We start from the raw sequence: 24,641 nt of genomic DNA, 5'->3' as shown, positions 1-24,641 counted from the left end.
AATTTTTTTTTTATTAAAATCCCTTAGACGAATTCATGGCATTTGTTTTTTGAAAATTATACCCGGCATTTGCCCGCCGCGGCTACGAGTTTCATAGCCCATTCGATTAGTCCGATTTTTGACTACTTTTCCTAATAAATCCGAATAATAAATCTAAATTGCCCAATTGGCAAAAGATGCGATGCAAGCGATGGTAATTTGGATAGAATTCTTGCTCGAACTGTAAAGGGTTCTCAAATAAGAGGTGTTATTTTGATATTCAAAGAAAAATGCTATTTCTTAATATAAATGAGCGGATCTTTATTTCATTATAAAGAGGAAGGTATGCCGTTAATAGTGGAAAATATCATCAGTCAAATGACCCACACGGCCACGCTTACAGGACAATATCTTTTTCATGGAATTTTCCATAACCGAATTGCAAAGTGGCTGCCCTATGTTCTCGATAGCCTCACGAATTCCATCTTTGAGGTCTTGAATCGACCCTGGGCTGTTGGCGTAGACCTTCTCTTTCACGTGGCTGCAAAGAAAAAAGTCACAAGGTGCTAAATCACAAGATCTCGGTGGCCAATTGTGATCAACTCTTCGAGAGATAACACGGTCCGGAAACTTTTCCCATAAAAGATCAATGGTTTCGTTGCTTGTGTGGCACGTATCACCGTCTGGTTGAAAATAAACGTTGTCCAGATCAATACCATCCAATTCCGGCCATAAAAAATCGTTAATCATTTCTAGATAGCGCAATCCATTCACCAATAACACCTGTTATTGGAAAACCCTATAGGCACGTATACCAAAATCCCAAATCGGGCCAGCGGTTATCGCACCAATCAAGAAAAAAAGGCAAGATCTTTACGCAAAATTGTCCACGTAGTCGAAGGAAAAGGTCCAACAAAACCACGACGAATCAACATTTCGGCGTCTTTTTCAACACTTCGCTCCATGAACTTTCTGAAGGAATTTTTTTTTCAAAGTAAATTTCCACAATTTGGAAGCGTTGTTCTGGTGTTAAACAATTCATGATGACTTGCCAAACCTTACTGAATAGAAGTGTCAGCACAGTTTCTCGTGCAACCAAAACAACACCCGATACATTAAAATAAAGTAAATAAGTGGAAAATGCTAGTCTAGCGAAGCGCAAAAATTTTCCACAAAATAATTTTTTTCTCTAAAAATTTGCGTCCTTAAAAATTAATTAAAAAATTTTTATTAAAAAAAATTATTTGAAAAATGTGTATCATAAAAAAATTATTTAAAAAATTTGTGTCATAAAAAAAATATTAATTGAATTAAAAAAACAATGGGTATCACAAAACAAATTTTCTCCAAAAAATTTGCAATATAGAAATACTAACCAAAAGAAAATATTTCACTCTCAAAACTCTGTACCAAAAATTTTTTACATTGAGCGAACCTAAAAATAAAATTAAAAGCAAATTTTTTCCAGTTCATTTCTTACTGTAGCAAATTCTACAAATAAACTTCAATAATTTTCAGAAATACCCAAATAGAATGCCCACAAGCCTTGGATCACTTGACGTGGAATCACTCATTTGTTCGTAAGTGTTCACATTTTACTTAGGCGCGTCTTTGCGCTATTCTATACACTAATTTTTATTATCAATATTTAGTTGTATTTTATTATTGATTTTATTTCATATACATAGATTTTTCTTAATTATAAATTGAAACTTGTTGTATTGCGTTATATATTCCTAGTTGATTTATTTAATAGCGTTTGATTCATTCTTATGCAAATCGTCGCTGGCGTTGCGAAAACGTGTTCCGATTCTATAAGCATCTAATCGATTCTTTCCGCTTCGTTGTTGGTGCTTTGTGAGCGACATGTGAACGAGCGATTTCACATAAATAAAGGCATTGTTCATAAAAATGTTTTCTGATGTGCTTTTATTGAATGACTGAGGCTCATTCTTCACAAAAAAAAATAAATAAATAAAAATTTAAAAAAATATACAATATAAAAACACTTCAAAATTTGTGTTTATATAGCAAAATGTGAAAGCATTTGCACAATGCGGCTAAAAATTAATCATCCAATACATTTTTACTAAATAAGAAACATTTAATTTTGAGTGAGGTAAGTTTTAATAAAAGGAAATGGCAGTGGCTAAGGAAAACTGACGACAATTCGCTCAACAGGCGCTGCGTTGGAAGAGGAATTGACAGACGACGCACCACCTGGCGGCACTCAGCAGAAGCTGAAATGAAGTACTTTTAATATTTGTATTAATAACAAGTATGGAAAAGTGTCCATTTTTATATACTTGAAGTAGGCAGTGCCACGACAATTTTTCAAAATTGGGTTTTCATTACTAATATACAATTTTAGCATATTTCCTTCACTATTTACAGAAAAATCGCAGTTTTAGCAACTTTCAAAATCACCGTCGCGGTTGCTGACCGTCTTTTTCCAATGCCAACTGGCAGCAACAGGTTTCTTTAATCATAGAATTAGGAAGCCGGCAACTTTCCTACCCAGGACTCATCTCTTCAAAACCTTTTTGATTCTTTCAATCAATGAAAGTTACGTTCGATAATCGCCCTTGAAGTTATTTCGAAGCTGCCGCTGTTTCCACAAAAAACAAATGTTTTCGGCTACCAAAGTATGAAAGCATAGACTGCACTCCTTGTGTTGATTAGGCGGAAGAAGAGTAAACCGTAAATAAATTATTATTTATTTATACTGGAGCTTATGGTAGACCACACGTCGGACTTAAGAGTCTTCATATCCACAAACCTCAGTCAAGCCGAGAACTCCAAATAAGTCTCTTGCCCGGATATTGTCGGAATATTAAAAACTCGGTACATTCGCACACAGAGAAACGGGTCAATAACAACTGAATCGGGTATATACTTAGTTTTGCCATAAATTCAGTGAATTCTGAAGTGACGGACAGAAAAAGAAAAGATCGTCTTCGCGTGGCTAGAACCAGTGCAGTCATAAAAGCCGTTGGAGAAAGAATACGCAGAAATCCCCTTAGAAAGCAGAAAATCGTGTCCAGAATAATTAGAGATGATCTCCACTTGAAAGCCTTCCGTCGCGTAACTGGTCATCTTTTGTCTATGCGCTTGAAGAAAATTAGACTTGACAAATGAAAGCCGCTGCTTCGTTGCCACGCAGCCAACGGCCATCAAAATATTTTTTTCACAGATGACAAAATTTTCACTGTTGAAGAAGTTTTTAATAAGCAAAACGACAAAATCTATGCTAAAACTTCTAAAGAAGCAAAAAATGTTGTTCCTAGCGTTCAGCGTGGCCACCATCCAGTCTCCGTAATGGTTTGGAGGAGTGGGGAGAGTCTTGTAAAGGCGTTACATTTCTTCATTTCTGCGAAAAAGGGATTAAGTGCGGGGCAAAAGTGTACCAGGAGGATGTCTTAGAAGGCATGGTGAAGCAGTTGAGCAGTACTTTCTTCAATGGAAAGCGTTGGATGTTCCAGCAAGATTCCGCTCCAGCCCATGAAGCAAAAACCTCCCAACAGTGGCTAAAAAACAATATGCCTGGGTTCATAGCCGCAGAAGATTGGCTGTCTGGAAGTCCAGATCTGAATCTATTGGACTACAGTTTGTGGTCAGAATTGGAGATGGAGTTAGAGAGTCTCAAACAGTTCGAGCAGCGACGTCATTGCCCATGGAAACCGTGCGTGCTGCAATAGCTGAATGGCCTAATCGTTTCGAATGAGAATTTAAAATTTTTGTTTTAATATTTACGTGATTAAATAAAACTAACTTCATTAAAAAAATAGTATAATTTCCAAAAAACAAAACAAAAAAAGCGTTTTCTAATAGCGGGCGCTCCTCAGCAGACAATGTCAGACCTCCGAGTGTATTTCTGCCTTGAAAAAGCTCCTCATAAAAAATATCTGCCGTTCGGAGTCGGCTTGAAACTGTGGAATAACATCAAGATGCATGCCACAAATAGAAGGACGGCTCGGCCAAACACCCAAAAAGGGTGTTATATTATATATATATATAGATTTTCACATGTAAATATTTTAGAGAGAAAATCTTCTTTCTTGTTGGTGTTGTTTTCATTTAAAATAAGAAAAGAAGTAGTGTCTATTTCAGTTAAGAAATAAAATTAAAATCAAAATAAATCCCAATTGCATTTCAAGCTAAACGTAGTCGCAACGCCAGATGTGAATTCGCTGATTCGAATAATTTCCTTCCCCAACACACGTTGAAGAGACGAAGTCTAAAGCTTACTTTTGAAGTCGTAAAACGGATTGCTGCACAAAGTATATTTCATCAAATTTCAATTTCATTTTGGTAGGTAGAGTAGAATGGGGTAAGATAGGTATGGGGGCACAATAGGTAGGTGGGGTTTTCGTCGCACCGTTTTTGCAGAGATCACTCGTCTTATGTGAATTGAATACGTGGTGGGGAACAACGTTCGCGACTGTCATTTCGGCCGTCACCATTGATTAGTTATCCTAGTTCTGGCGTCGTTTAGTTTTTTGTGAGCTTTTCTCCGACATAGCATTTTTTTTATTCTACGGTGCAGTGCATTTAATGTATGTAAATATTTTTCAGGTGAGTTTTATTTTACGTAGAAAATAATGCTGAACACGAATAATGTGTCAGTTTTTTGATATTTTTGTTTTTTAGAAAAATATCGACACAAACATAAAACATGTGCTTGGGGGCACTATAGGTCAGCCGTCTGGGGGCATTATAGGTCACTACTTTTAATGGAATAAAATAAATTTTAATTGTTTTTCCAGCAAAATGGTGCGTAATTATGTGCGAAAAACGCCGGAACGAAGTGAAGAGGACGTAAAAAACGCAGTCGCGGCAGTCCGAGATCGCGCTAGTGTTCGATCAGCCTCTAAACAATTTAAAATTCCGTTCGAAACATTACGTGCTTGCGTGATGAATTAAAGAAAAATTCCTAACTTTTATAACATGTACAGTGTTCATACTCTATAAATAAAGGTTAAAACGTTAATTTCCAAGCCATGTACATTGTTCTTTTCCCCTCACATATAGTGACCTATCGTGCCCCCCGATTTTGAAAATATCGAAAAAAAGACCCTTTGTCTTATTGAATGCAGCTTCTAAAATATTTAGCCAAACATAAGTCAGTATAACCAAAATGTTAGCAGATAAATAACCTTTCAAAATCTTGCTTATTTTTCAAAATCAATGCAAAAACACCGTTGCAAGAGCTCTCCAAAAAAAAATGACCTATCTTACCCCATTCTACTCTACTCAAAAATCGAAGGAGGACTGAAAATTTTTCTGGTGAGCTTAATTCTAAAGCATGTTTTATCGGGTTCAATATTAGTTGCTATTTCTATGACTACTTTTATTAAAGTAAAACTGAACTACTTTTTATATGACTACTGCTATTTACTAAATATTTACTACTACTTTAATTACGAATAAAAATCAAACTTTATACACCGACATATCACGCAGATCAGCCCACAAATTTTACAATTATTTGAGAGTTCATCACCCCACTACGTTCGCCGCTTTCTATTGGAGGCAAGAGAGCAAATTTTTTGTTAATATTGATTTTCGAACCACTGACTATTTGCCTTTAATTTCTCTTACAATTATTCACTTTTCGTGGTGATACCACCAGCAATCGCAGCTGCACCGCCACCATTCGCGCATTTAGGTGGCGTCTCCTGGCGGTGGATGGTGGGTGTGTGAGTTGGCGTTATAGGTGGCGAGAGCTGGTTTTGTTGCTGAAGATGCAGCGCCGCCTGCGTCATTTGCTGCTGCTGCTGGTGCTGCTGATGTTGTTGCTGTTGTTGTTGCTGCTGATGATGATGATGATAGGCAGCATTCTGCGCGTCGAGCAGCGTCAAACTGGCGATGCTGTGATGATTGCTTGCTGCCGCAGCAGCTGCTGCTGCAGCCGCCGCTGCCGATAGGCCATTCATGGTGCTTGCCGTCATATCCTGTGCCGACTCACTTTTCAGTCGCACACCATTATTATTGTTATTATTGTGATTGTTGTTGTTGTTCGCAGCAGCTGCGGCAGCAGCGGCATGGGCGTTGCTCAGCGCAGCGGCGGAATGATGATGAAACGAAAGCGGTGGCAAATGCAAGCCAGGAAAGGCGAGCCCAGCTGCAGCGGCGGCATGCAATGATTGCAACAATGCGGCAGAATGTTCTTGCGCCTTGCGACGCAATTCAGCCACAGAGCTAGAGCGTGCATCGTGATTGTTATGCGTTGACTGACCAATGGCCGAGGCAGAGTTGGGCGGCGAATCAGGCGAGCTGCTGGCTGAGGGAGCGGCAGAAGTGATGGGCACATTGGAGGAGGAGGATGATGATGAGACAGCAGCAGCAGCTGCGGCTGCGGCGGCGGCGGCTACCGAAGAGGCGCTTGGCGGTGGTGGTGGTGGTTTGAGCGAGCAGCAAGAGCAGAGCCCCGGAAAAGGGGAAACGCCTGAAAGAGTAAGCAGAGTACAGATGAGTTGCGAAGATAAAGAAAATTATGGAAATATTAAATTTATTATCAAGAAAAAAGAACGCATGCCAAAGTGTTTTAACGAATCAGGCCGCTTCGCTGATTTCAATCTGAAATTCAATTAACAAAATAGTCTGCGCGCTACTCATACTTTTCGCTAAGCCCTGCTGAAGACATCAATAAAGTGACAGGCGTGCTGAGGGGGGCGCGTAATATGTCTCGGCATGCCATCAATTTCGCGGCGCTGATTGACATCGTCGCAGATTGAAATCCATCAGTGCAATCGCAGGATGATGATGTTAATGACGCCGCCAGCGACCAACAGCAACAACTACAACGGCGAGTAGTTGCCACTCTACCCATCATCGAGTAATTATATTTCATCAACAATCGATAAATTCGATCGAATCAGCCTTGCGCCAATGCCAGCGGGAATTACTTATTGATGCGCGCATTTGATTTATAATACGAACGCAGACAAAGTACTCGTGTATGTATATGTGTATATGTGTGTGTGCACGGCCAAGTTACTCACAAGTAGGCGCACGCGGCTTTGTAGTGATGATGTTGTGTTGTGGTAGGGGTAAGTAAGTAAATATTTTATGCAACCAAATATTTATTTCATGCAATAATCGCATTTACCTTTTAGCCCGGGAAAGAGTGGTTGATGTGTAAACTGCGAGCTGAGCGAGGCCAAGTGCGGTGGCAGAAAGAGTGGTGGATGTGTGGTTGTGCGCTGTGCGCCAGCACCAGAAACGACCACGCTGCCAGAGTTGTCATTGAGCACAGGACGAAAGCCGCAATTGCTGAAATGTTAAAAAGAGAAAAGGGGGAGAAGAAGAAGCAAAAAAGATAAGATTAAAAAATGAGTAATTGACTGGGTTGGAAGGGAAAGCGGGTATGCATTTGTGTGTACTTAATACAAAATCAAAGTGTTGAAAATGTAATTGGTTTTAAGTTTCGGAATTTGATAACAAATTGAAAGCATTAATTGAAAGATGTTCAATTAAGTTAGGCAATTAAGTGAGGTTGCAATTAAGTTTATGGATGCCCGAGTTGATCTCAGAGAACGTTTTTTATGATTGAAGGATTACTTATTTTATTTAATTTATATATTTTATTTATTAATATTTGGAAAAAATAAGCAAATTCTGCCTAGGGTAGCAGAGTTGATAAATAAAGAATGAACAGATTAGAGGTATTTTTTCCGATAGGGGTTTTTTGACAGATCACGCATGACTACTGTCAAACTAAATACGCGTGAAGCTATTTTGCTAAAAGTCTGTGGGTGGAAGCTGAAGAAACCTTGTTTCACAGAGATAGTTATTTGTTAACAGCTTTCGGGTAGGGCAACGAAACAATTTATATATTTTTTTACAAAATATGACAATCCAAAAAAACATAGTTAGAGGCTTCACAAGGAGTCGTAAAAGTCGGACTGTCTTAGGTGGGTAGAATTGGCAGTCAGTCTCTAAACCAATAGCAGTTTGCCTGCTACCCCTCGTTAAGACATGTGCTTGAAACGCAAAGCCAGTGATCTGGCTAACACTTATATCCCTAAGGTCATCAGCACCATTCAGCAAAGTGGCAAAAAGATGGGATTACTTCTCCAAAGGCCAATGGACATATAAGTTGATTCCCAAACTAGATAAATAGGTAAGCGGAAAGCGCGGCGAAACAGATTTCTATCTAACCCACATTCTCAGCGGATATGGTGGCTTTCTTGCTTACCTTCACCATTTCAGTCCAGCAGGTAATTCCCTGGGTACCACAGCAAAGAGTGTGAGCAAAGAGAGTGCAGAGCACGTGACTTTTCACTGCACCAGATTTTTGGAAGCGTCGGCGTCATCCCCACACCAGATAACCTTGTAACGCAAATGCTGAACTCGAAAGCGGAATGGAAAGCAGTAAAAAAGTTTGCAGCAAGGATAATAAAACTTCGAAACTTAGAATGGGAGCTTAAAGCGGAGCCAAAACGAATACGACCGACCGAGAACACCCAACAGATGCGTCATCCAAAGAAGCGATTTTGAAATAGATCTCCTGTGGGGGTGACTGCATTCATGAGCAGACGATAAGCCCGAACGCGTGAGGTATTTAAAGCCACAAGGCGAACCCAAAAAGGCGACAAGTCGATATCCATAAACTATATTCCAACTTTCCGATGCGCTATTGGTCACAAAGCAATGGAGGCTAGCGTATAACCCCAATAAGTAATTAGGAGAGCAACCTGAACGCAGATACCTGGTGTGTCTAAAAGGCATAAACACGGCTTCACCTTGATGAAATGCGTTTCGCAGCACCAGGATAGAATCTGCCGGAGGGAGAGGAATGTTATAGGGTTAGTGGAAGCATGCCCCACATACCTCTGGTATGACGGTACCTTTGATGATATTTCTGACATTTTCGATTTTAACCTCCTCTAAAAAAAAGTACTATTAAGGAACGATGAGCCAAAATATCTAAACCCAGTGGCATGCCACGCGGACAGTGAAAGAGGAGATGTCTGATAGACTCTCCGTCCTCCTCTTTCTTGCAGCTTCTGCAATAGTCGAAATGAGGTGCGTTCAATTTTTGAGCATATCTACCTAGGAGACAGTGGCCTGGGCTCAAAACAAGTAACATAGCGAAGTTTTTCCTCAAAGGCGTTACTTAATCGTTCGTACTGTCTTATGTTGTGAAGTTTTTAACTGTTAAATAAATGTTTAGAGGAGTTGAAATCACGATCAACTACTTTTTAACTGTGTGAAAACTCATTATATTACTTGTAGGGTATCTTGCGAAGCTCCTAAATATAGTTTTTATCGTGAGGACCGCAAGTGTGCCCCGAAGTGTTAAAAAAAAATTAGCTGATTAGTTAAATTAATTGTATGTAATACTGGGGTGGTAAAAGCTTTGCAGAATAGGAAAATAATCTCAACTTCGCCTTTTATTTTCGATTTGATCGGCGGTGCTATAGACTGTCCGGTGCTTCTTGAGAGAATTTTCTTTAATATCCCGGCCAGAGCTTTGCGTAGTTCGGAGTTCTTCTATGTTGGTATCGCCAAATCTTTTATGCCCGAACTGCTTTCATTACTAGTGTTTAATAAAATCTCTTAATTTGTTGAGATAGATTTTTCATTTTTAAAATACCGCCTATTGAAATTTTTGAATATTTATTATAAATACAATTGTTTAATTGTACTTCCACTTAGCCTACAAGAATATTTTATATTAATTGGCTTAATAAATAAATAAATAATTAAAAAAAGAAAATAAGAAAACAACTATTAGATTTCATGCTTTAAAAACTCCTCAAAGACAAAATGCAAGAATAGGAAAACATAGCCCTGAACCGAATGCTACAAGGTCTGTCTGCCGATAAAAACCGATTATTCTCTTTGGAAACCCAGAGCAAATTTAAAAAGAAGCCAATCATGCACAATACTCCGTTCAAAAAACTATAAAACTACCAAACTTGGGCGAAAAGCGATATGGAGAAGACCAAGGCCTTTGCACAAAATCTGGAAAAGATATTCAAAACCCATGAAATAAAAAAAAAAAAATAGTTTCGCACTACTTCTAGCGGCCCAAGAATTTTGCCAAATTGTACCATTTACATCCGGAGTAGTAGCAGTTCAAATCCCTAAATTGAAAGCAAAGAAGAGTCCTGGTTTCGATCTAATAACAGTTGATGTTCCTGAAAACCTTACATTTAAGGCAATAGTCACACTTGCAACAGCATGCATTAGTCTGAAATATATCCCACTACAATGCAAAATTTCTGAAATTAGGATGATTCAAAAAACAAGGAAAATGGCAATGAGGCAACCTCATATCGCCAGAAACTTTTTGCGAACCTATATTCCTTTCCCAAAAAATGAATGCCAACACAACAGTTTGGGTCCAGAGAAAAACATCTTACTATAGACCAACTTCATAGAATAGTCCACACGATAGAAGAAGCTTTGAAGAAAAATAATATCTGATCCGAAATTCTTCTAAGTGTAGCACAGATTTTCGATGAAGTCTGGCATGAAGAACTGCTAAACAAACTTAAGATGTGGTTTACTGAATTACTGGCCTCTTATATCGACTATCGGTATTTTCGCATAAAACATGGACAGCCACATACCAGCGTTAGCAAAATGAATGCCGGCGTTCCTCAAGGCAGCATATACATAGTATATTCTGGACTTTCTGCGCTGATTTGCCAGTACAACTATAGGCTTTGATTAACGAAATAACAAATTGGACTAGAATGTGGAACTTAAAACTTAATGAAACTAAATCGGTATACGTAAATTTTACAAACAAACAAAAGTATTTACAAACCCGTTTATATATTTTATATTATATTTTTAAGATATCAAACACTCAAATTCACTTCTTAGCGTACTCGTAAAGCAACATAACAAAAGTGTTCGTATGCTGTGTAATGATGTTAAATTCAAACTCTGTCATCGGAAAGCTGAAAAGTTCAGCAGAGGTAACGCAAATTTCATAAAAACTTTTTCTCTGCGCTCCATTACTTTTGTGTGAGTGGCTTGGAAGGACCGTCAGATATGCTGTCAGCATATTCTAAAGGGCCCCAATAAATGCAATAAATAAAATAAAGGTAACTAATAACTAATTAAAAATTAAAAGGTGGTTATAGATAATTAATGAACAATTTTAAATTAAAAAAAGAAAAGATTTTTCGATGATAGTACCTCTGAAGAGCACATCAGAACTTGTCGAGGTTTTGCTATTCTGAAATAAATACTCTCACACTAAAATAAAACGGCGGCCACCGTAGCCGAATGGGTTGGTGCGTCATTACTATTCGGAATTCACAGAGAGAACGTAGGTTCGAATCTCGGTGAAACACCAAAATGAAGAAAAAAAAAACATTTTTCTAATAGCGGTCGCCCCTCGGCAGGCAATAGCAAATCTCCAAGTGTATTTCTGCCATGAAAAAGCTCCTCATAAAAATATCTGCCGTTCGGAATCGGCTTGAAACTGTAGGTACCTCCATTTTTGTTCCACAAGACGCACACTACAAATAGAAGGAGGAGCTCGGCCAAACACCCAAAAAGGGTGTACGCGCCAATTATATATATATACAGCGCCCGCCATCTATCGTTACGGATTTGAACTAGGTATTATTTGAAGAATGGTAACACTTAGCTGTCATCTGATTTGACAGAAAATTAGTTTTATTCTTCCGCTGAACGAAAATGGTTGTGTATACGCTCAAAGAACGCTGGGAAATATTGCGACATTACTTTGAAAATCATGGTAATGTTGCAGAATGTGTACGAAAATTACGTACGGCAATGGGAAGAAGAAAAGCACCGAATGAAGCGTATGTGCGTTACTTTGCGAAAAAAGTAAGAAAAACTGGGTTGCTTATCGTTTGGCCGCCTCGGAGCTGCGATTTGACGCCGTTGGATTATTGTCTTTGGGGTGCCGTCAAAGACCAGTGTTATGCCAACAAACCAGCAACAATTGATGCACTGAAGACCAACATACGCGATGTCATAGCTGAAATACAGCCGCATACCTACAATCGAAAATGTGTTGAAAAATTGGACCGATCGTATGGGATGGTGCATGGCTAGCCGAGGCAGCCATATGAATGAAGTTGTGTTCCATCATTAACCGGAAGGATTGTACTTCAAAATAAAAAAAACTGTTTGGAAAAATATTGAGTAGTTTCTTTTTTATAGCATTTTTAATTCCGTAAAGTTATATGGCGGACCTTTTATATATATTTGGGCGAGTCGATTTAAAAATCGCTCATTGCTCTGTGAAAATCGTATTCTAGGGATCAAAATAAGAAACTTTACCGAAGGAACCATACCTCTAAAACGAATTCTGATGTGGGGCCGTTCAAGTATTACGTAAGCACTATGCGGGGGTGGGGGGGTCTTTGTTTTGCTTATTTTGGATGACATGCGGGGTAGGGGAGTTTAGATGATGATTACGTCATCGGTAGTTATTTACTTTTTTACACGAATGACAACCCTCATATTGTCTATGCTTGAAAACGAAACGCATTTTCGGGGATTCCCGCAAATATACACGCATACGTTTAGGCACTCGCTTTAGGGTACGTTTATAGTGAGCCAGGTTGTCGACACTGCAGTATACTGCAGTCCACGTACTGGTAGCCGTACATAATGAGCCAGGTGAATCTGGCTGTTGTGACAATTTTTTTTTTATTTGGACTTTTCGTTTTTTATAATCGGGTGATATAGCCAAAAATTTTGACTGGCTCCGATAATAATAGAGTCTCCGAGAAACCGGTAATACGTTAAATCGAGAAATCAAGCTGGCGACCGAGCGAGACTATCGAATCCGGGATTGCAGGCCCTACGCGCGATGAAAAGATTTCGTTATCCGGAATACCAAACACAACAGGTCGGCCAAGGTAACCCGGTGCGCTATAAACGTGTACACTTTGTATTCTGTCAGAGACACTATGCCAAGCCGTGCTGAAATTGATAAACAGATCATTAAGTTGCGTAAGGAAATAAAAACAGCAAAACAGTCTTTAAACAGGAAGATTCAAAACGCAGTTGCCCAGAAGAAACACATTGAAAAGAAAGTTGGAAGATATTTGTCATAAAAATCCAGAAATAAAAACAAAATACTATCTCTGAGGGATTCAAAGGGACGTCCTCATCTTGAAAGCAATCAACCATCACTATTGAAAACAATATGGCAGATATAGCTTTATTTGGGAGTGCAGCAGATGATATAAGTCGAACGGAATCTATTCGCAGCGTAAAAACTCTTGAAGAACTCACACAAGAATTACTTAAAACAGGATTTGACATTAGTCGCAGTGGGACATATCTTCGTTTGATTCCCAGAAAATCTAATTCTGCAGAGGGACAAAGACATGTATGGACAGTCACTGTTAAGCTCATTCGGGCTCAAATTGATCACCACAAGAGCCACTTAGATAGCAAGCTCGCTGAAACATCAATCCATTATTCAGAGAACATAGCACCCATACTTGGATCAGATCAAGTATTTTGCATATCTCAAGATGATAAAGCTCGAGCCCCTATTGGCGTAACTGCGGTAAATAAGCAAGCACCTCTTCTAATGCACATCGAATATAGAATCAAATTATCTGACCACGATTGGGTAATCTCTGAGCGTCATAAATTAATACCATCTGTTTTTGCTGGTATCAAAATCACTTCCAGTATGCTAGGACAACCGGAAGCCGTTGGATATTCTGGACCAACATACATCGCTATTCGAAGTGAAAAGCATAGTTCATCTACTGCTAATACTCATGCTCAGGATTTCGAGACGCTTCTCGAACTTGAAGAGTTTCGACCATTAACTAAAACTGACCATGGACTAGTAAAACCAGTGGTAATCATGACGGTTGATGGAGGGCCAGATGAAAATCCGCGTTATGAAAAAGTCATAGGGTTTGCTATACAACACATTAAGCGATATGATCTCGATGCATTGTTTTTAGCTACCAAAGCTCCTGGAAGAAGTGCGTACAACAGAGTAGAGCGCACAATGGCTTCTCTTAGTCGGGAACGTGGCGTTACAATTGATGAACATTTAGAAAGATCTAATTTCGAATTTGCAGGAAATGTACAATATATACTGAAGTATGGAGTTCAATGGAAATTAATGGCTATAATGTTACTGCAAAATATGTTGGGGCAGGTCAACAAGATGTTCCTGACTTTCCAGACATTAAATGGTATTCAGAACATGTGCGTGAAAGCCAATACTTGCTTCAAATTGTAAAATGTACAAATACAGAATGCTGTCGTCCAAGAAGTGGCCTATTCAGATTACTAAATGACAGGTTTCTTCCACCACCTGTAAAAGTAAAACAAACAGTTGATGACTTAGAATCATGGATTCGGGTTTCATGGACTGAAGACTGTTAATTTAAATTTAATATGTGTACCAAAAATTTTAAATAAGTTTGTTATGTTCGTAAGATTATATTATTTTCGTCCCTTACTCTATGTTGAATACTGCATCAGTAAAATTTAATCTCTATTCTAAATCTATTTTCTTATTTTTAAAATTATAATTATAACATTATAATTATAATATAAAAAAAATACATTTTTAATTGAAAAATATTTACGTAAGCATGGGGGGAGGGGGTAAGAGCTTTGCTTACTTTTGCTGACAAGGGGGATGGGGGGTAAATAATTGTAATATATCTGCTTACGTAATACTTGAACGGTCCCTGTCCCCCAATTTAAAAATATCACCATTTTTGGCCTTTACATGAAAAAATCAGCTAAATGGCTATGTTTATTTATTTGTAATAATATTTATTATTTATTTATAATAATATCTATTTTTTCTCTTAAGAAATTTATTTAGTCAGAACATATGTAAATGAAAAAATTAATTTAAGTGAGTTATAGAAAAGAAACTAAAAAGTTCGACCCAAATTGGGGGACATCAGAATTCGTTTTAGAGGTATGGTCTTTCGGCAAAGTTTCTTATTTTGATCCCTAGAATATGATTTTCACAGAGCAATGGGCGATTTATTTGCCTCCCCACAAATCGACCCGGCCTAATATATATATATATATATAGTTAAACGTATGTTGCTACGAATGGTACAATGCATGTATATTATTGCGGTTATTCTTCATCTGATATCATGAATTGTTGTTCTCAATTTTTACATACGAGTATTAATAATTTCAATTTAAGGCAACTTTAGCTTACCACAAAAACAAAAAACCAAATTAATTAACTTAACGGGTTATATACAGTTAGAATTTTCCAGAAACCCATTTTTATATATAATTTAAGAATACACACAGAAAATTTACTATTGTTTGAAAAGGCGTTTCAAAGTGCTTGAAAGTACAAGGTCGGAGCGGCAGCGCTTACCTCGAACGCTGCCCCTTTTATGCACGTGCCTATTGTAAATGTTCAGTTCTAATTTAGACACGTAAAGCAAAAGTGAGTTATTGTTTTTTACACCTGAAAGGTAAAATTTTATTTTTCTCTCCCCAAACAGGAAAATATTTAACTTTAAACTTCATCGCACACTAACTTGTGTGATTAAGTGTGTGCAAGTTAAAAAAAGTATGCATGTATGTAAGATGTATCAAAAGCTATATGTAATACCTTCTTCTTCATTCCTCCTGTTTTCACTTCCAAAAATATTCGCCACTCACTGACTCACATTTCGCAGCATTCGATTAAAATGTGATGCATCAATTTATTTGTATTTATTTGTGTACGTCTATTAATTAACGCAATTTGCCTTTAATTACACACTGATGTAGATGGCACATACACACAGACGAACACAGAAAGTCAGAGCAAACATGAAAAGTCACAACAGAAAAAAAATTATGCAAATTACGGCTTCAACAGCCAATGACTAATAAAATACATTAATTCAAATCTGCTTTTTTTATTGGTTCGACTTTTTCCAGAAAGGCTATTTTTTATGTCATTAATTCATATTTCATATTTCGTCTTCATTTTTAGCTTTCTATTAATTGTCTGTGGAATGTTATCCACTATTCAATTAAATTTAAATTACATTAACAATAATGCAAAGTGTATCGCGTGTTGCTACTTACTCAATGTTCACAGCGTTTGTTTTCTTCTTTATTTTATTTGAATAGGCAAAATAAGCGAGCGAGAATTCTCATGGCAAAAGTGAAGTGGACAGTGGCGGGGGATGAAATGTTGATAAGTGAATGAATTGGAGGCTGGATCCTCGATATCCATGTCATTTAATTAAACGTTTAAGCATATTATGTTTACACAATCCATTCACACATACATACATACATGTAAAAATATGTTTGTAGATACTTGAATTCATTAGCTGGCAAATGCGGCATAGTGGCAGAAGCATGATGTCACTACCAAATGCTCACAACTACCAGCTGCGGACAATGCATCGGTACAGCTTTAAAAATATTAATTCAGGCCTTCAAACAGCTCTACTGCCAGCTACACATATCTGCATATGTATGTATAGGTATACAGATATGAACAGAGAAATAGCAGAGTAAGAATTTTTGGAATACTTTTCTGAACAATGTAGTGCTTACTTAGGTTGTTCCAGCATATAATTCTGTAATTTCAATTATTTTTTTATATATAAAATATATTTCGTAGTACAACAAGAACTGTATAAAGTAAATTTTGGATATTTGCATACAGTTTGTAAAAATTCGTCAAAAGTCTTCCAAAATTTCTAAATAAATTTGAAGTACGCAATTTTATAGCTCATTAAATTTTGGGATAAGTGCAAATTTCAAGTGGGCAAAAAATTACACTGATTTTTGAGACTTTTTCGGTCGCGGTCTTGTGCATTTGCTCCATTTAACGCCTATTCCACATTTTATTTATATAAAGAAAACATCCAACACCATCAAAAGAAAAAATTGTCAAAAATCAACGCGATTTTTGAATCACATAAAACTAGCACTTTGTTATTTCAAAAGTTAATGGTCTATAAAACGGCGTACCCAAAATTATTTTGGAAATTCTGAGTAAATTTGAAAGTAAGTTTGAAAATTTGAAGAAAATTTGCCAAATTTTTAAAAATTTCACACTTTTTATTTGGGGTTGTAAATAAGTTTCCGCCCTCGTAAAAGAGGTGTCGCTGCTGATACTATTTATGTGTTCGCTCTAGTAATATACTGGTGATCTGAAGATGTAAAGGGTTTTCCAATAACAGGCAGTAGTAGCTACTGCAGTGGGCAGTAGTTGACATTCGTTTAAAGCGTAAAGATTATTTTTTATCAGACGTCAAAAAGTTCTACGCTCTTTCCGAAAAAACAGCATTCGCGGCAACTTGTAAAGAGTAGTTTCGACGCTTCCAAAGTGGCAATTTCGACGTGAGTGATAAAGATCGCGAAGGGGCACCGAAAAAATTCGAAGATACCCAACTAAAATATTTATTGGATGAAAACGCATGTCGAACCTCAAACCCTTGATTATATATCTAAAGAGTTGGATGTTGACAGATTAACCGTCGGTAAACCTTTGCACGATGAGAATGATTCAGAAAGAGGTAACTGGGTGCACATCAATTGAAGGAGAGGAATATCGAGAGACGTTTGTTGACGTGTGAGATGCTTCTTGAACGGCAGAAAAGTTAAGATTTTCTGCATGGCATCGTCACTGGCGATGAAAAATGGATCTTTTATGATAACCCTAAGCGTCGAAAAAGTTGGAGCCTGCCAAGTGAACCAGATCCATCGACAACGAAAATAAAATATTCATGCTTCAAAGGTAATCTTGTGCAGCTAGTGAGTTCAGAAGAGTGTCTTCTATTATGAACTTCTTTAACCATCCGAAACCATCATTAGCGATCGCTACCGATCGCAGCTAATGCGTTTGAGTCGTGTTCTCAAAGAACAGCGGGCGTAATGGGACGGTAGACATGACAAACTGATTTTGCTGCACGACAACGCCAGAACACACGTTGCTAAATCGGTCCAGGAATATTTAGGGCGACTGAATTGGGAAATTTTGCCCCATCCGCCGTATTCTCTAGACAATGCACCTACGGATCAATGCAGTCAGCTCTTATTGGAGAGCGGTTCACTTCTTACGAGAGCAACGCAAACTGGCTCAATGAATGGATCAAGTCAACTCGAATTTTTCGTCGGAGGAATCCGCATGCTGCCTTAAAAATGGATTTGTATTTTACGCTTTACAAGTAGATAGTAGCGCTATTTTGTTGTCCGCAGCTGTAGATGGGTGGCTTGCGTGGCCGAGCTATTTGCCTGTTTAGTTTCACTTTTCTGCGCTCAACTCGTTTTCTCTTTTCTTGTTGTTTTTTCTTTTCGTTTTAGTTTGAGTTGTTTTTTCATGCGCGTTGTATAATACTCATAAACATAAGTATTGGAGTAATAACAGTAATAATAATGAAATTATACGAAAAAAATGTTTTAATTGATTTCAATTAAGCGTTAATTGAAAGCGTCAGACAAATGAATTGAACCCTTGGCACAACAACACAAAACAACCAAATAAATATGTGGATACAAAAGGACGCACATACATACATGCATACGAGTATATGCATACATTTATTTTGCGAGTATTTGACTATTTTCGGAACAGTTTCTAAAGGGTGGTTAAATTTCAAGGGCCGATGTTGAATGTGAACCACACCTAAACGTCAAGTTTTTTTCGGTATTTTATTTGACATTTTTCAATTTCAGACTAATTCAATTTGAACTATGAAATAGTGAATAGTGTTCGCTATCATGAGATGATAACGAATGATAATGAGATGATAACAACAATTCAAGAGCTAAAGAATTCAGCGTCGTCGAAAATTTGGACCATCGGATGGAGGTGTGCCGCCGAGGTGAAGAGAAACGACAATAATTTCTTAAAAAAATTCTATTTTATTCAAAATCAACACCGGCCCTTGAAATTTAACCACCCTTTATATCGCCGATGTGTATACGAGGGCTGGCCACTTTCCGTGGCAACTAATGTGTCAAACCGATTTTTATTCTAAATAATAATGTTTTATATGGCGACCGCCGTAGCCGAATGGTTTGGTGTTTGACTGCCATTTGGTAGTGCGTAGGTTCGAAAATCCGTGCATGAAACACCAAAATAAAGAAAAAGCTTTTTCTTATAGCGGTCGCCCCTCGGCAGGCAATGGCAAACCTCCGAGTGTATCTCTGCCATGAAAAAGCACCTCATAAGAATCCATTTGCCGTTCAGAGTCGGCTTAAAACTGTAGGTTCCTTCTTTTGTGGTGCAACATCAAGACGCGCACCACAAGAAGAAGGAGGAGAGACTTTTCGATCTGTCCTCGTATGAACAAAATGTGCGTTGCACTTTAGGGAATTTAAGGTTTTTACATACTTTGAGTCCCACCTCATTAAAGTTGTGGGCGCCCCTAAATTTGAAGAATTCATCATACCTATACCAGTTTTTCTTAGGGATATCATTCAATTTTAGACCCAACTTTTCAATATGTGCGAATCTGGCAGAATTTCTAGTCCTTAGTCCTCAGAATTTTCTTAGCAACTCTCGAGGTGCTCCTTGAAACTATGCCTCTAACCACTCGCTGACATTATAACGCAATTTGCTGCACCGGAGGTATAATCCGGCCATAATATCTCAAAAGCGAAACCTGAGTTATCTTCCATGGCGACCTTCTAGTAGTGAGAATCAGCGCACTAGGCAGACAGGGCTAGTTTACTGTGGCAGTAGCCATTGATTGGGAGAAATCCGAGTCATTCCTCTACGTATGTAGAATCTACTCTTTCAGAATTGACACCGACATAATCAATAAATATCCACACGAGAAGGTACCCCGCATGACGCTAACCATCTATTCACGAACCTCCTTAAACCCACTCATCTAGCAAACATCTCAATTCGGATCCACCCCGTTGAAACAACTTGATTCATGCGCCTACCGGACACAGTTGATAAAATGATACAAAAACAACAACAATCACTATAGTGACTGTGAAATCTCGCGAAAAGAAGCTCTACGTCATCGAAGCGGCCATGACATTTTGATGATTCAAGTTGTCGTCGAGAACCTCTCAGACGCTCTCTGGTCACAGCAACATTCTGGATTCAAACGAAATATCAGACTACGTAATTCCACAAGTTCAATCCGGCAAAAAGCCTAGCGTCATTGTAGAGCGAAATGGATGACAGAAAGAACTAGAATCCGCATACCATTCATACAATTTCTTTACAGATGGTTCCAAAATGGCGGAAGGAGTAGAAGCAGCTGTTTTTTGTGGGCAATTTGATTTTCAAAAGTCTTCCGAACTCGCTAATTACTGCAGTATATTTCAAGCTGAAATCTATGGCGCAACAAAAGTAGCTGGTTAGCTCTGAACTAAACTCCGCTTAATCGGAGACAAACATTTCCATTGATAGCCAAGCGGCTATTAAAGTAATTATGCCTCCTTGCACAAACTCTTAATGTGTTCACCAATGCACATCCAAAACGGGTGAGTGTGGAGGAAAAGGGCAGGTCACTATTTACTGGATATCAGGACAGAAAGGAATAGAAGGAAATGAGACAGCCGATGAGCTCGTTAAGGCAGGTATTCGCTTGTCGAGATTGAGCACGTCAGACCTATAACCATCAATCTAACTTCTGAAAACGGAACTAAATGAGGAACTATTGCTGGAAAAGCAGTCGATATGGAAACACTCAACCTCGTACAAAGCTGCCAAAATTATGCTAAGGACTTGGAATACCGAAACTGCAAACTTTATTTTATTACCCTCTAGACCGCAAAGTATTGGTTGGAGTACTGACTGGACACTGTCTGACCCAAAAGCACGCAGTCAAAATGAGACTAGTCCAGAGCTTGTCACTGATCTGCTCCTTGTAGGGCTCGTCAAATGTGAGTGTATGTAGGAAATGATCAAAAGAGGTGGGTGTAGTGGTAAAACAGATTAAGGACTTCAAATAAAGCATCTGATGATAATCCAAATAATAGTCAAAGTGTATTGGAGAGCACGTAATGTCAAAGGCACCAACTTACTGCCACCAACAATGCCGTCCCTTAGATCAAGCGAAGAATAATAACTCTTGCGAACATTCGTTGTTAAATGGCCTCTGTAGGCAGTTAAAACTACGAGTCTCCCTCAACGAACGTACATCTGACTCTACAACTCTCTCTAAACGCCCGTTTTTTTTATTATGTTGGTGATGTCGAATAAAGATGAGAAGGCGCAAGAAGCATTTGAGCAAACTATTCTTTGGCTCTGTGAGCGACTGTCGGATACCGCAGAAGATGAAATGATGAGCTATACTTTTTAATGACAGTGAAAAAAATGCAAAACGTATTAAGATCCAGTGACCGGTGACTGTTCCGATCTTATGATAGTACTTTATAAGTACATATGGACGCTGATGAGCCGGTGCAAAGATTTTCTTTTTCAGCAGCTATGGAAGAGCAATAAAAGCATGGGTGTCATGAGCACACTGAAGGGACCAAGTTAAAAAAGGCTTATATGTCTTGACGTAACTTTGGGACGAAGAGAGTCAAATGACGAATTTTCTCATCTCGGCACAGCCCGGCAAAGGTTATAGAAGAAAATATTTATTTTATATATTGGATTTTATTTCATACGCCCATTTATTTGCATCTTCACAGTATTCTCATCAAAGTTCTTAAATTCTTATTTGTGGTATCAAATGGCTTATAGGCAACAAACTACACACATCACATCAAAATTCGCGTGAAATGACAGTCAGATAAACTAATAAGTATTTATAGTATGCCTGAAATAACACAAGCAGCCATAAAATCCTAATAGCGGATGCCACCTTGATCAAAAAGTTCCGGAATATATTAAGAAAATTTAAAATACAAATTTATTCCTCAAAAGTGATATTATCGCCTTCAAAGTACTCCCCATCAGCTGCAACGCATTTATGCCAGCGTTTGATACAGCTCTTGAAACATTTCTGGAACTCTATTTTTGGTATAGCCATCAGAGCCGTCAACCGAATTCGATTTTTCCATTAAGCAGAAAAAGATCGCAGGGAGCCATATCAGGTGAGTTCGATGACTGTTGGACGGTATTCGTTTCGTTCTTGGCCAAAAATTCACTGGTAATAATGGCACTGTGCGGCGAGGTGTTATCATGGAGCAAAAGCCATGTTGTTTTCACACAAATCCCTTCTTTTTTGAAAATTTCTTAACGTAGACTTCTCATAAGACTCCAATAATAGTCTTTATTAACTGTCTGACGGCGACCGCCATAGTCGAAAGGGTTGGTGCATGACTACCATTCGGGAGTGCATAGGTCTGACTCTCCATGCATGAAACACCAAAATTATAGAAAAAGTTTCTCTAATAGCGGTCGCCCCTCGACAGGCAATGGAAACCTCTGAGTGTATCCGCCATGAAAAAGCTCCTCATAAAAAATATCTGCCGTTCAAAGTCGGCTTGAAACTGTAGGTCCCTCCATTTGTGGAGTAACATCAAGACGCACACCACAAGTAGGAGGAGCAGTTGGGCCAAGCAACTAACATAATTTATTATTTTTTATTTTTTGAACTATCTGACTTCTGGCAAAAATTCGTGGTGTACAATTTTGTTGTAATCCATAAAAACCGGGAGTATTGCCTTCTTTTCTGACTATAACGACGTCATTTTTTTGGCATTGCTTCATTCGAAGCTCTCCACTTACTTGGCTGATGTCTGGATTGCGTGTCGTACTGATAAGCCCACGTCTCGTCTGCAGTAATGAAGCGTTAGATGAATGCTGGGCCGGATTCCGCCTTGAAAGTTTTATCTTAGGCGATATCAGCGCGGTCCCTTTTTTTGCATGAAATTCAGGACCAACTTTACAGCAACACGGCGCAAACCTAAATCGCAAATAATTAACTAGAATGTCCTGGTCGGATCCATAAGCAAAGGTCAAGTCCTCTGCCAGCTCTTTGATGGTTAATTTGCGGTTATTTGATCAACTTTTGTTTCACCTTATTGACATTTTCATCACTTTTCGATGTCGACGGTTTCCCACATCATTGGTCCTCGATGGACTCACGATCTCTTCTGAAGCGTTCATGCCACTCGTAAATGGTTGTTTTTTTTAGAGTATCATTACCTATAGAGCTTTCCAACATTTCTAAGGTTTTCGCACCATTGAACCCATTTTCACCCAAATTTTAATACAAAAATACAAACTCGTTGTTGCAAATTCAAATCTATTTTTATAACTCCTTTTTTTGTTTAATCGAAAACACGTGCAGAGGTAGATTTACTCAAGATGGCGTTACTTGTACAAGTGTCAAGCAGGAACAATAGAATTTTCATCATAAATTCCTAGAGATCTAGTGTGGAACATAGGGTCACAAGTAATTTTTTCCAGTCGGGTCTGTTTTGTGCCAATTTTTTAACTTCATTCCAAAAAAGCTGGATGGCGTGGGTTTCTGACTCCAGCAGTCGTCTCCAGGCATTCGTCTCCAGGTATTTGCTGGCCTTCCACGTCAGCGCCTTCCTTCTGGATCCCAGTCAATGGCGGCCGTTGCTAAGTCACCATTTCCTCTGCACAGAACATGGCCAATCCAGCCTCATTTTCTCTTTCGGATCTCTAATAGTATGGGTTTTTGCCGTGATCTGGCTCATAAAATTTTGGTAGGAGTTTTACTTACAGAGGCGGCAATCTAACAAAAAAAAAAATAGCACTCAAATCAGTGGCCTCAGCGCATTACCTGGTGGTTGTTCCGGGAACTTTTTGACCCAAGTGCTGTGTACACAAAAGCATTCAAATATCACCGCAAAGTGCTTTGAATTATCTGCCACCATGAAAAGCTTAAGGCGAACAACAGAATGGGGGAGCCTAAAATCCCCATTGTAAGGTAAGCGAACTATTCCATAACCAACTGGCTGCCTTGCATGCCAAGCAAAGGCAACATACAACTCAATTTGGAAATTCACAACTTAAGCTCATAAATAATGCCACACTTGAGCGCTTCAATAATGAATTAGGCAAATGCTTTAATATTCATCATGCAATTAAAATAAGCCTCTGCGAAGCTGCGTACGCGAAGGCGTCGGTGTCTTGCTATTTTCCACCACTCACGTGCAGGTAAGGACGTATGCAGGTGTACACATATGAAGGGTGGTCCAAATCTGAGTTTATTTTTGAAACATTAGTTAAATTGGCACTGACAGCACGTCGTCTTGATTGTCAGTCATTATGAAACCTTTGCGGAATGAAAGAAAAAATCGCTTTGCCCTTGAAAAACAAGCAATTCTATTAATATAAACTTTGGCGTTGTGTTGCAGCAGCTGCTCGTTGATTTAAGACAATTTAAGTTAGACAGGCTGCTCCTAAAATAGGCTCACTTAATGCCCTGTATTATCTCTAAAATAATTCGAATATTTTCTGCCTAAAACTATAAACTTTCCAAAAGAGGTAAGAGATGGTAATGATACTGAGGCTACGCCATCAATAGCTGCGCTACCTGATTTATCCCACTAGCATGGATTGTATGTGTTAATGTCTAGGAGATACCTTTCTTTACCTGTATAAAAAGAACAGCGTCAAAAATTTAAATCGTATACTTTTCACTGCAGTTTTCGCAATCCGAATTCGCATGCCATCAACGTGTTGACAACCGAGGAAACTTTTATTGCATCAGCATTCGCTTTTGTATATTTGTGTGTATGTAAATGCTTCCTTGACACCTTCCAGCCCTGTTTTCTGTCATACTCTCATTTTG

The 24,641-nt window shown here is 38.4% G+C and overlaps 1 protein-coding gene across 1 annotated transcript in view; it reads right to left on the bottom strand.

The window, feature by feature from the left end:
* Window positions 1–5,258: 5,258 nt before the first annotated feature.
* LOC128864020 (homeobox protein aristaless) overlaps window positions 5,259–24,641 on the bottom strand; it is a 173,279-nt gene continuing 153,896 nt past the window's right edge. The window contains exons 7-8 of the mRNA XM_054103487.1: window positions 7,091–7,254; window positions 5,259–6,427 (exon numbers count right to left, since the gene is read on the bottom strand). Coding sequence (XP_053959462.1) covers window positions 5,583–6,427; window positions 7,091–7,254 — 1,009 coding nt within the window. The 3' untranslated portion in view covers window positions 5,259–5,582. The remainder of the gene's footprint in view (window positions 6,428–7,090; window positions 7,255–24,641) is intronic.

Source organism: Anastrepha ludens, chromosome 5 (genome assembly GCF_028408465.1).
Source record: "Anastrepha ludens isolate Willacy chromosome 5, idAnaLude1.1, whole genome shotgun sequence".
NCBI lineage: Eukaryota > Metazoa > Arthropoda > Insecta > Diptera > Tephritidae > Anastrepha > Anastrepha ludens.
Note: the sequence above shows the minus strand (reverse complement) of the source record. Positions and strands in the feature narration are given on the sequence as shown.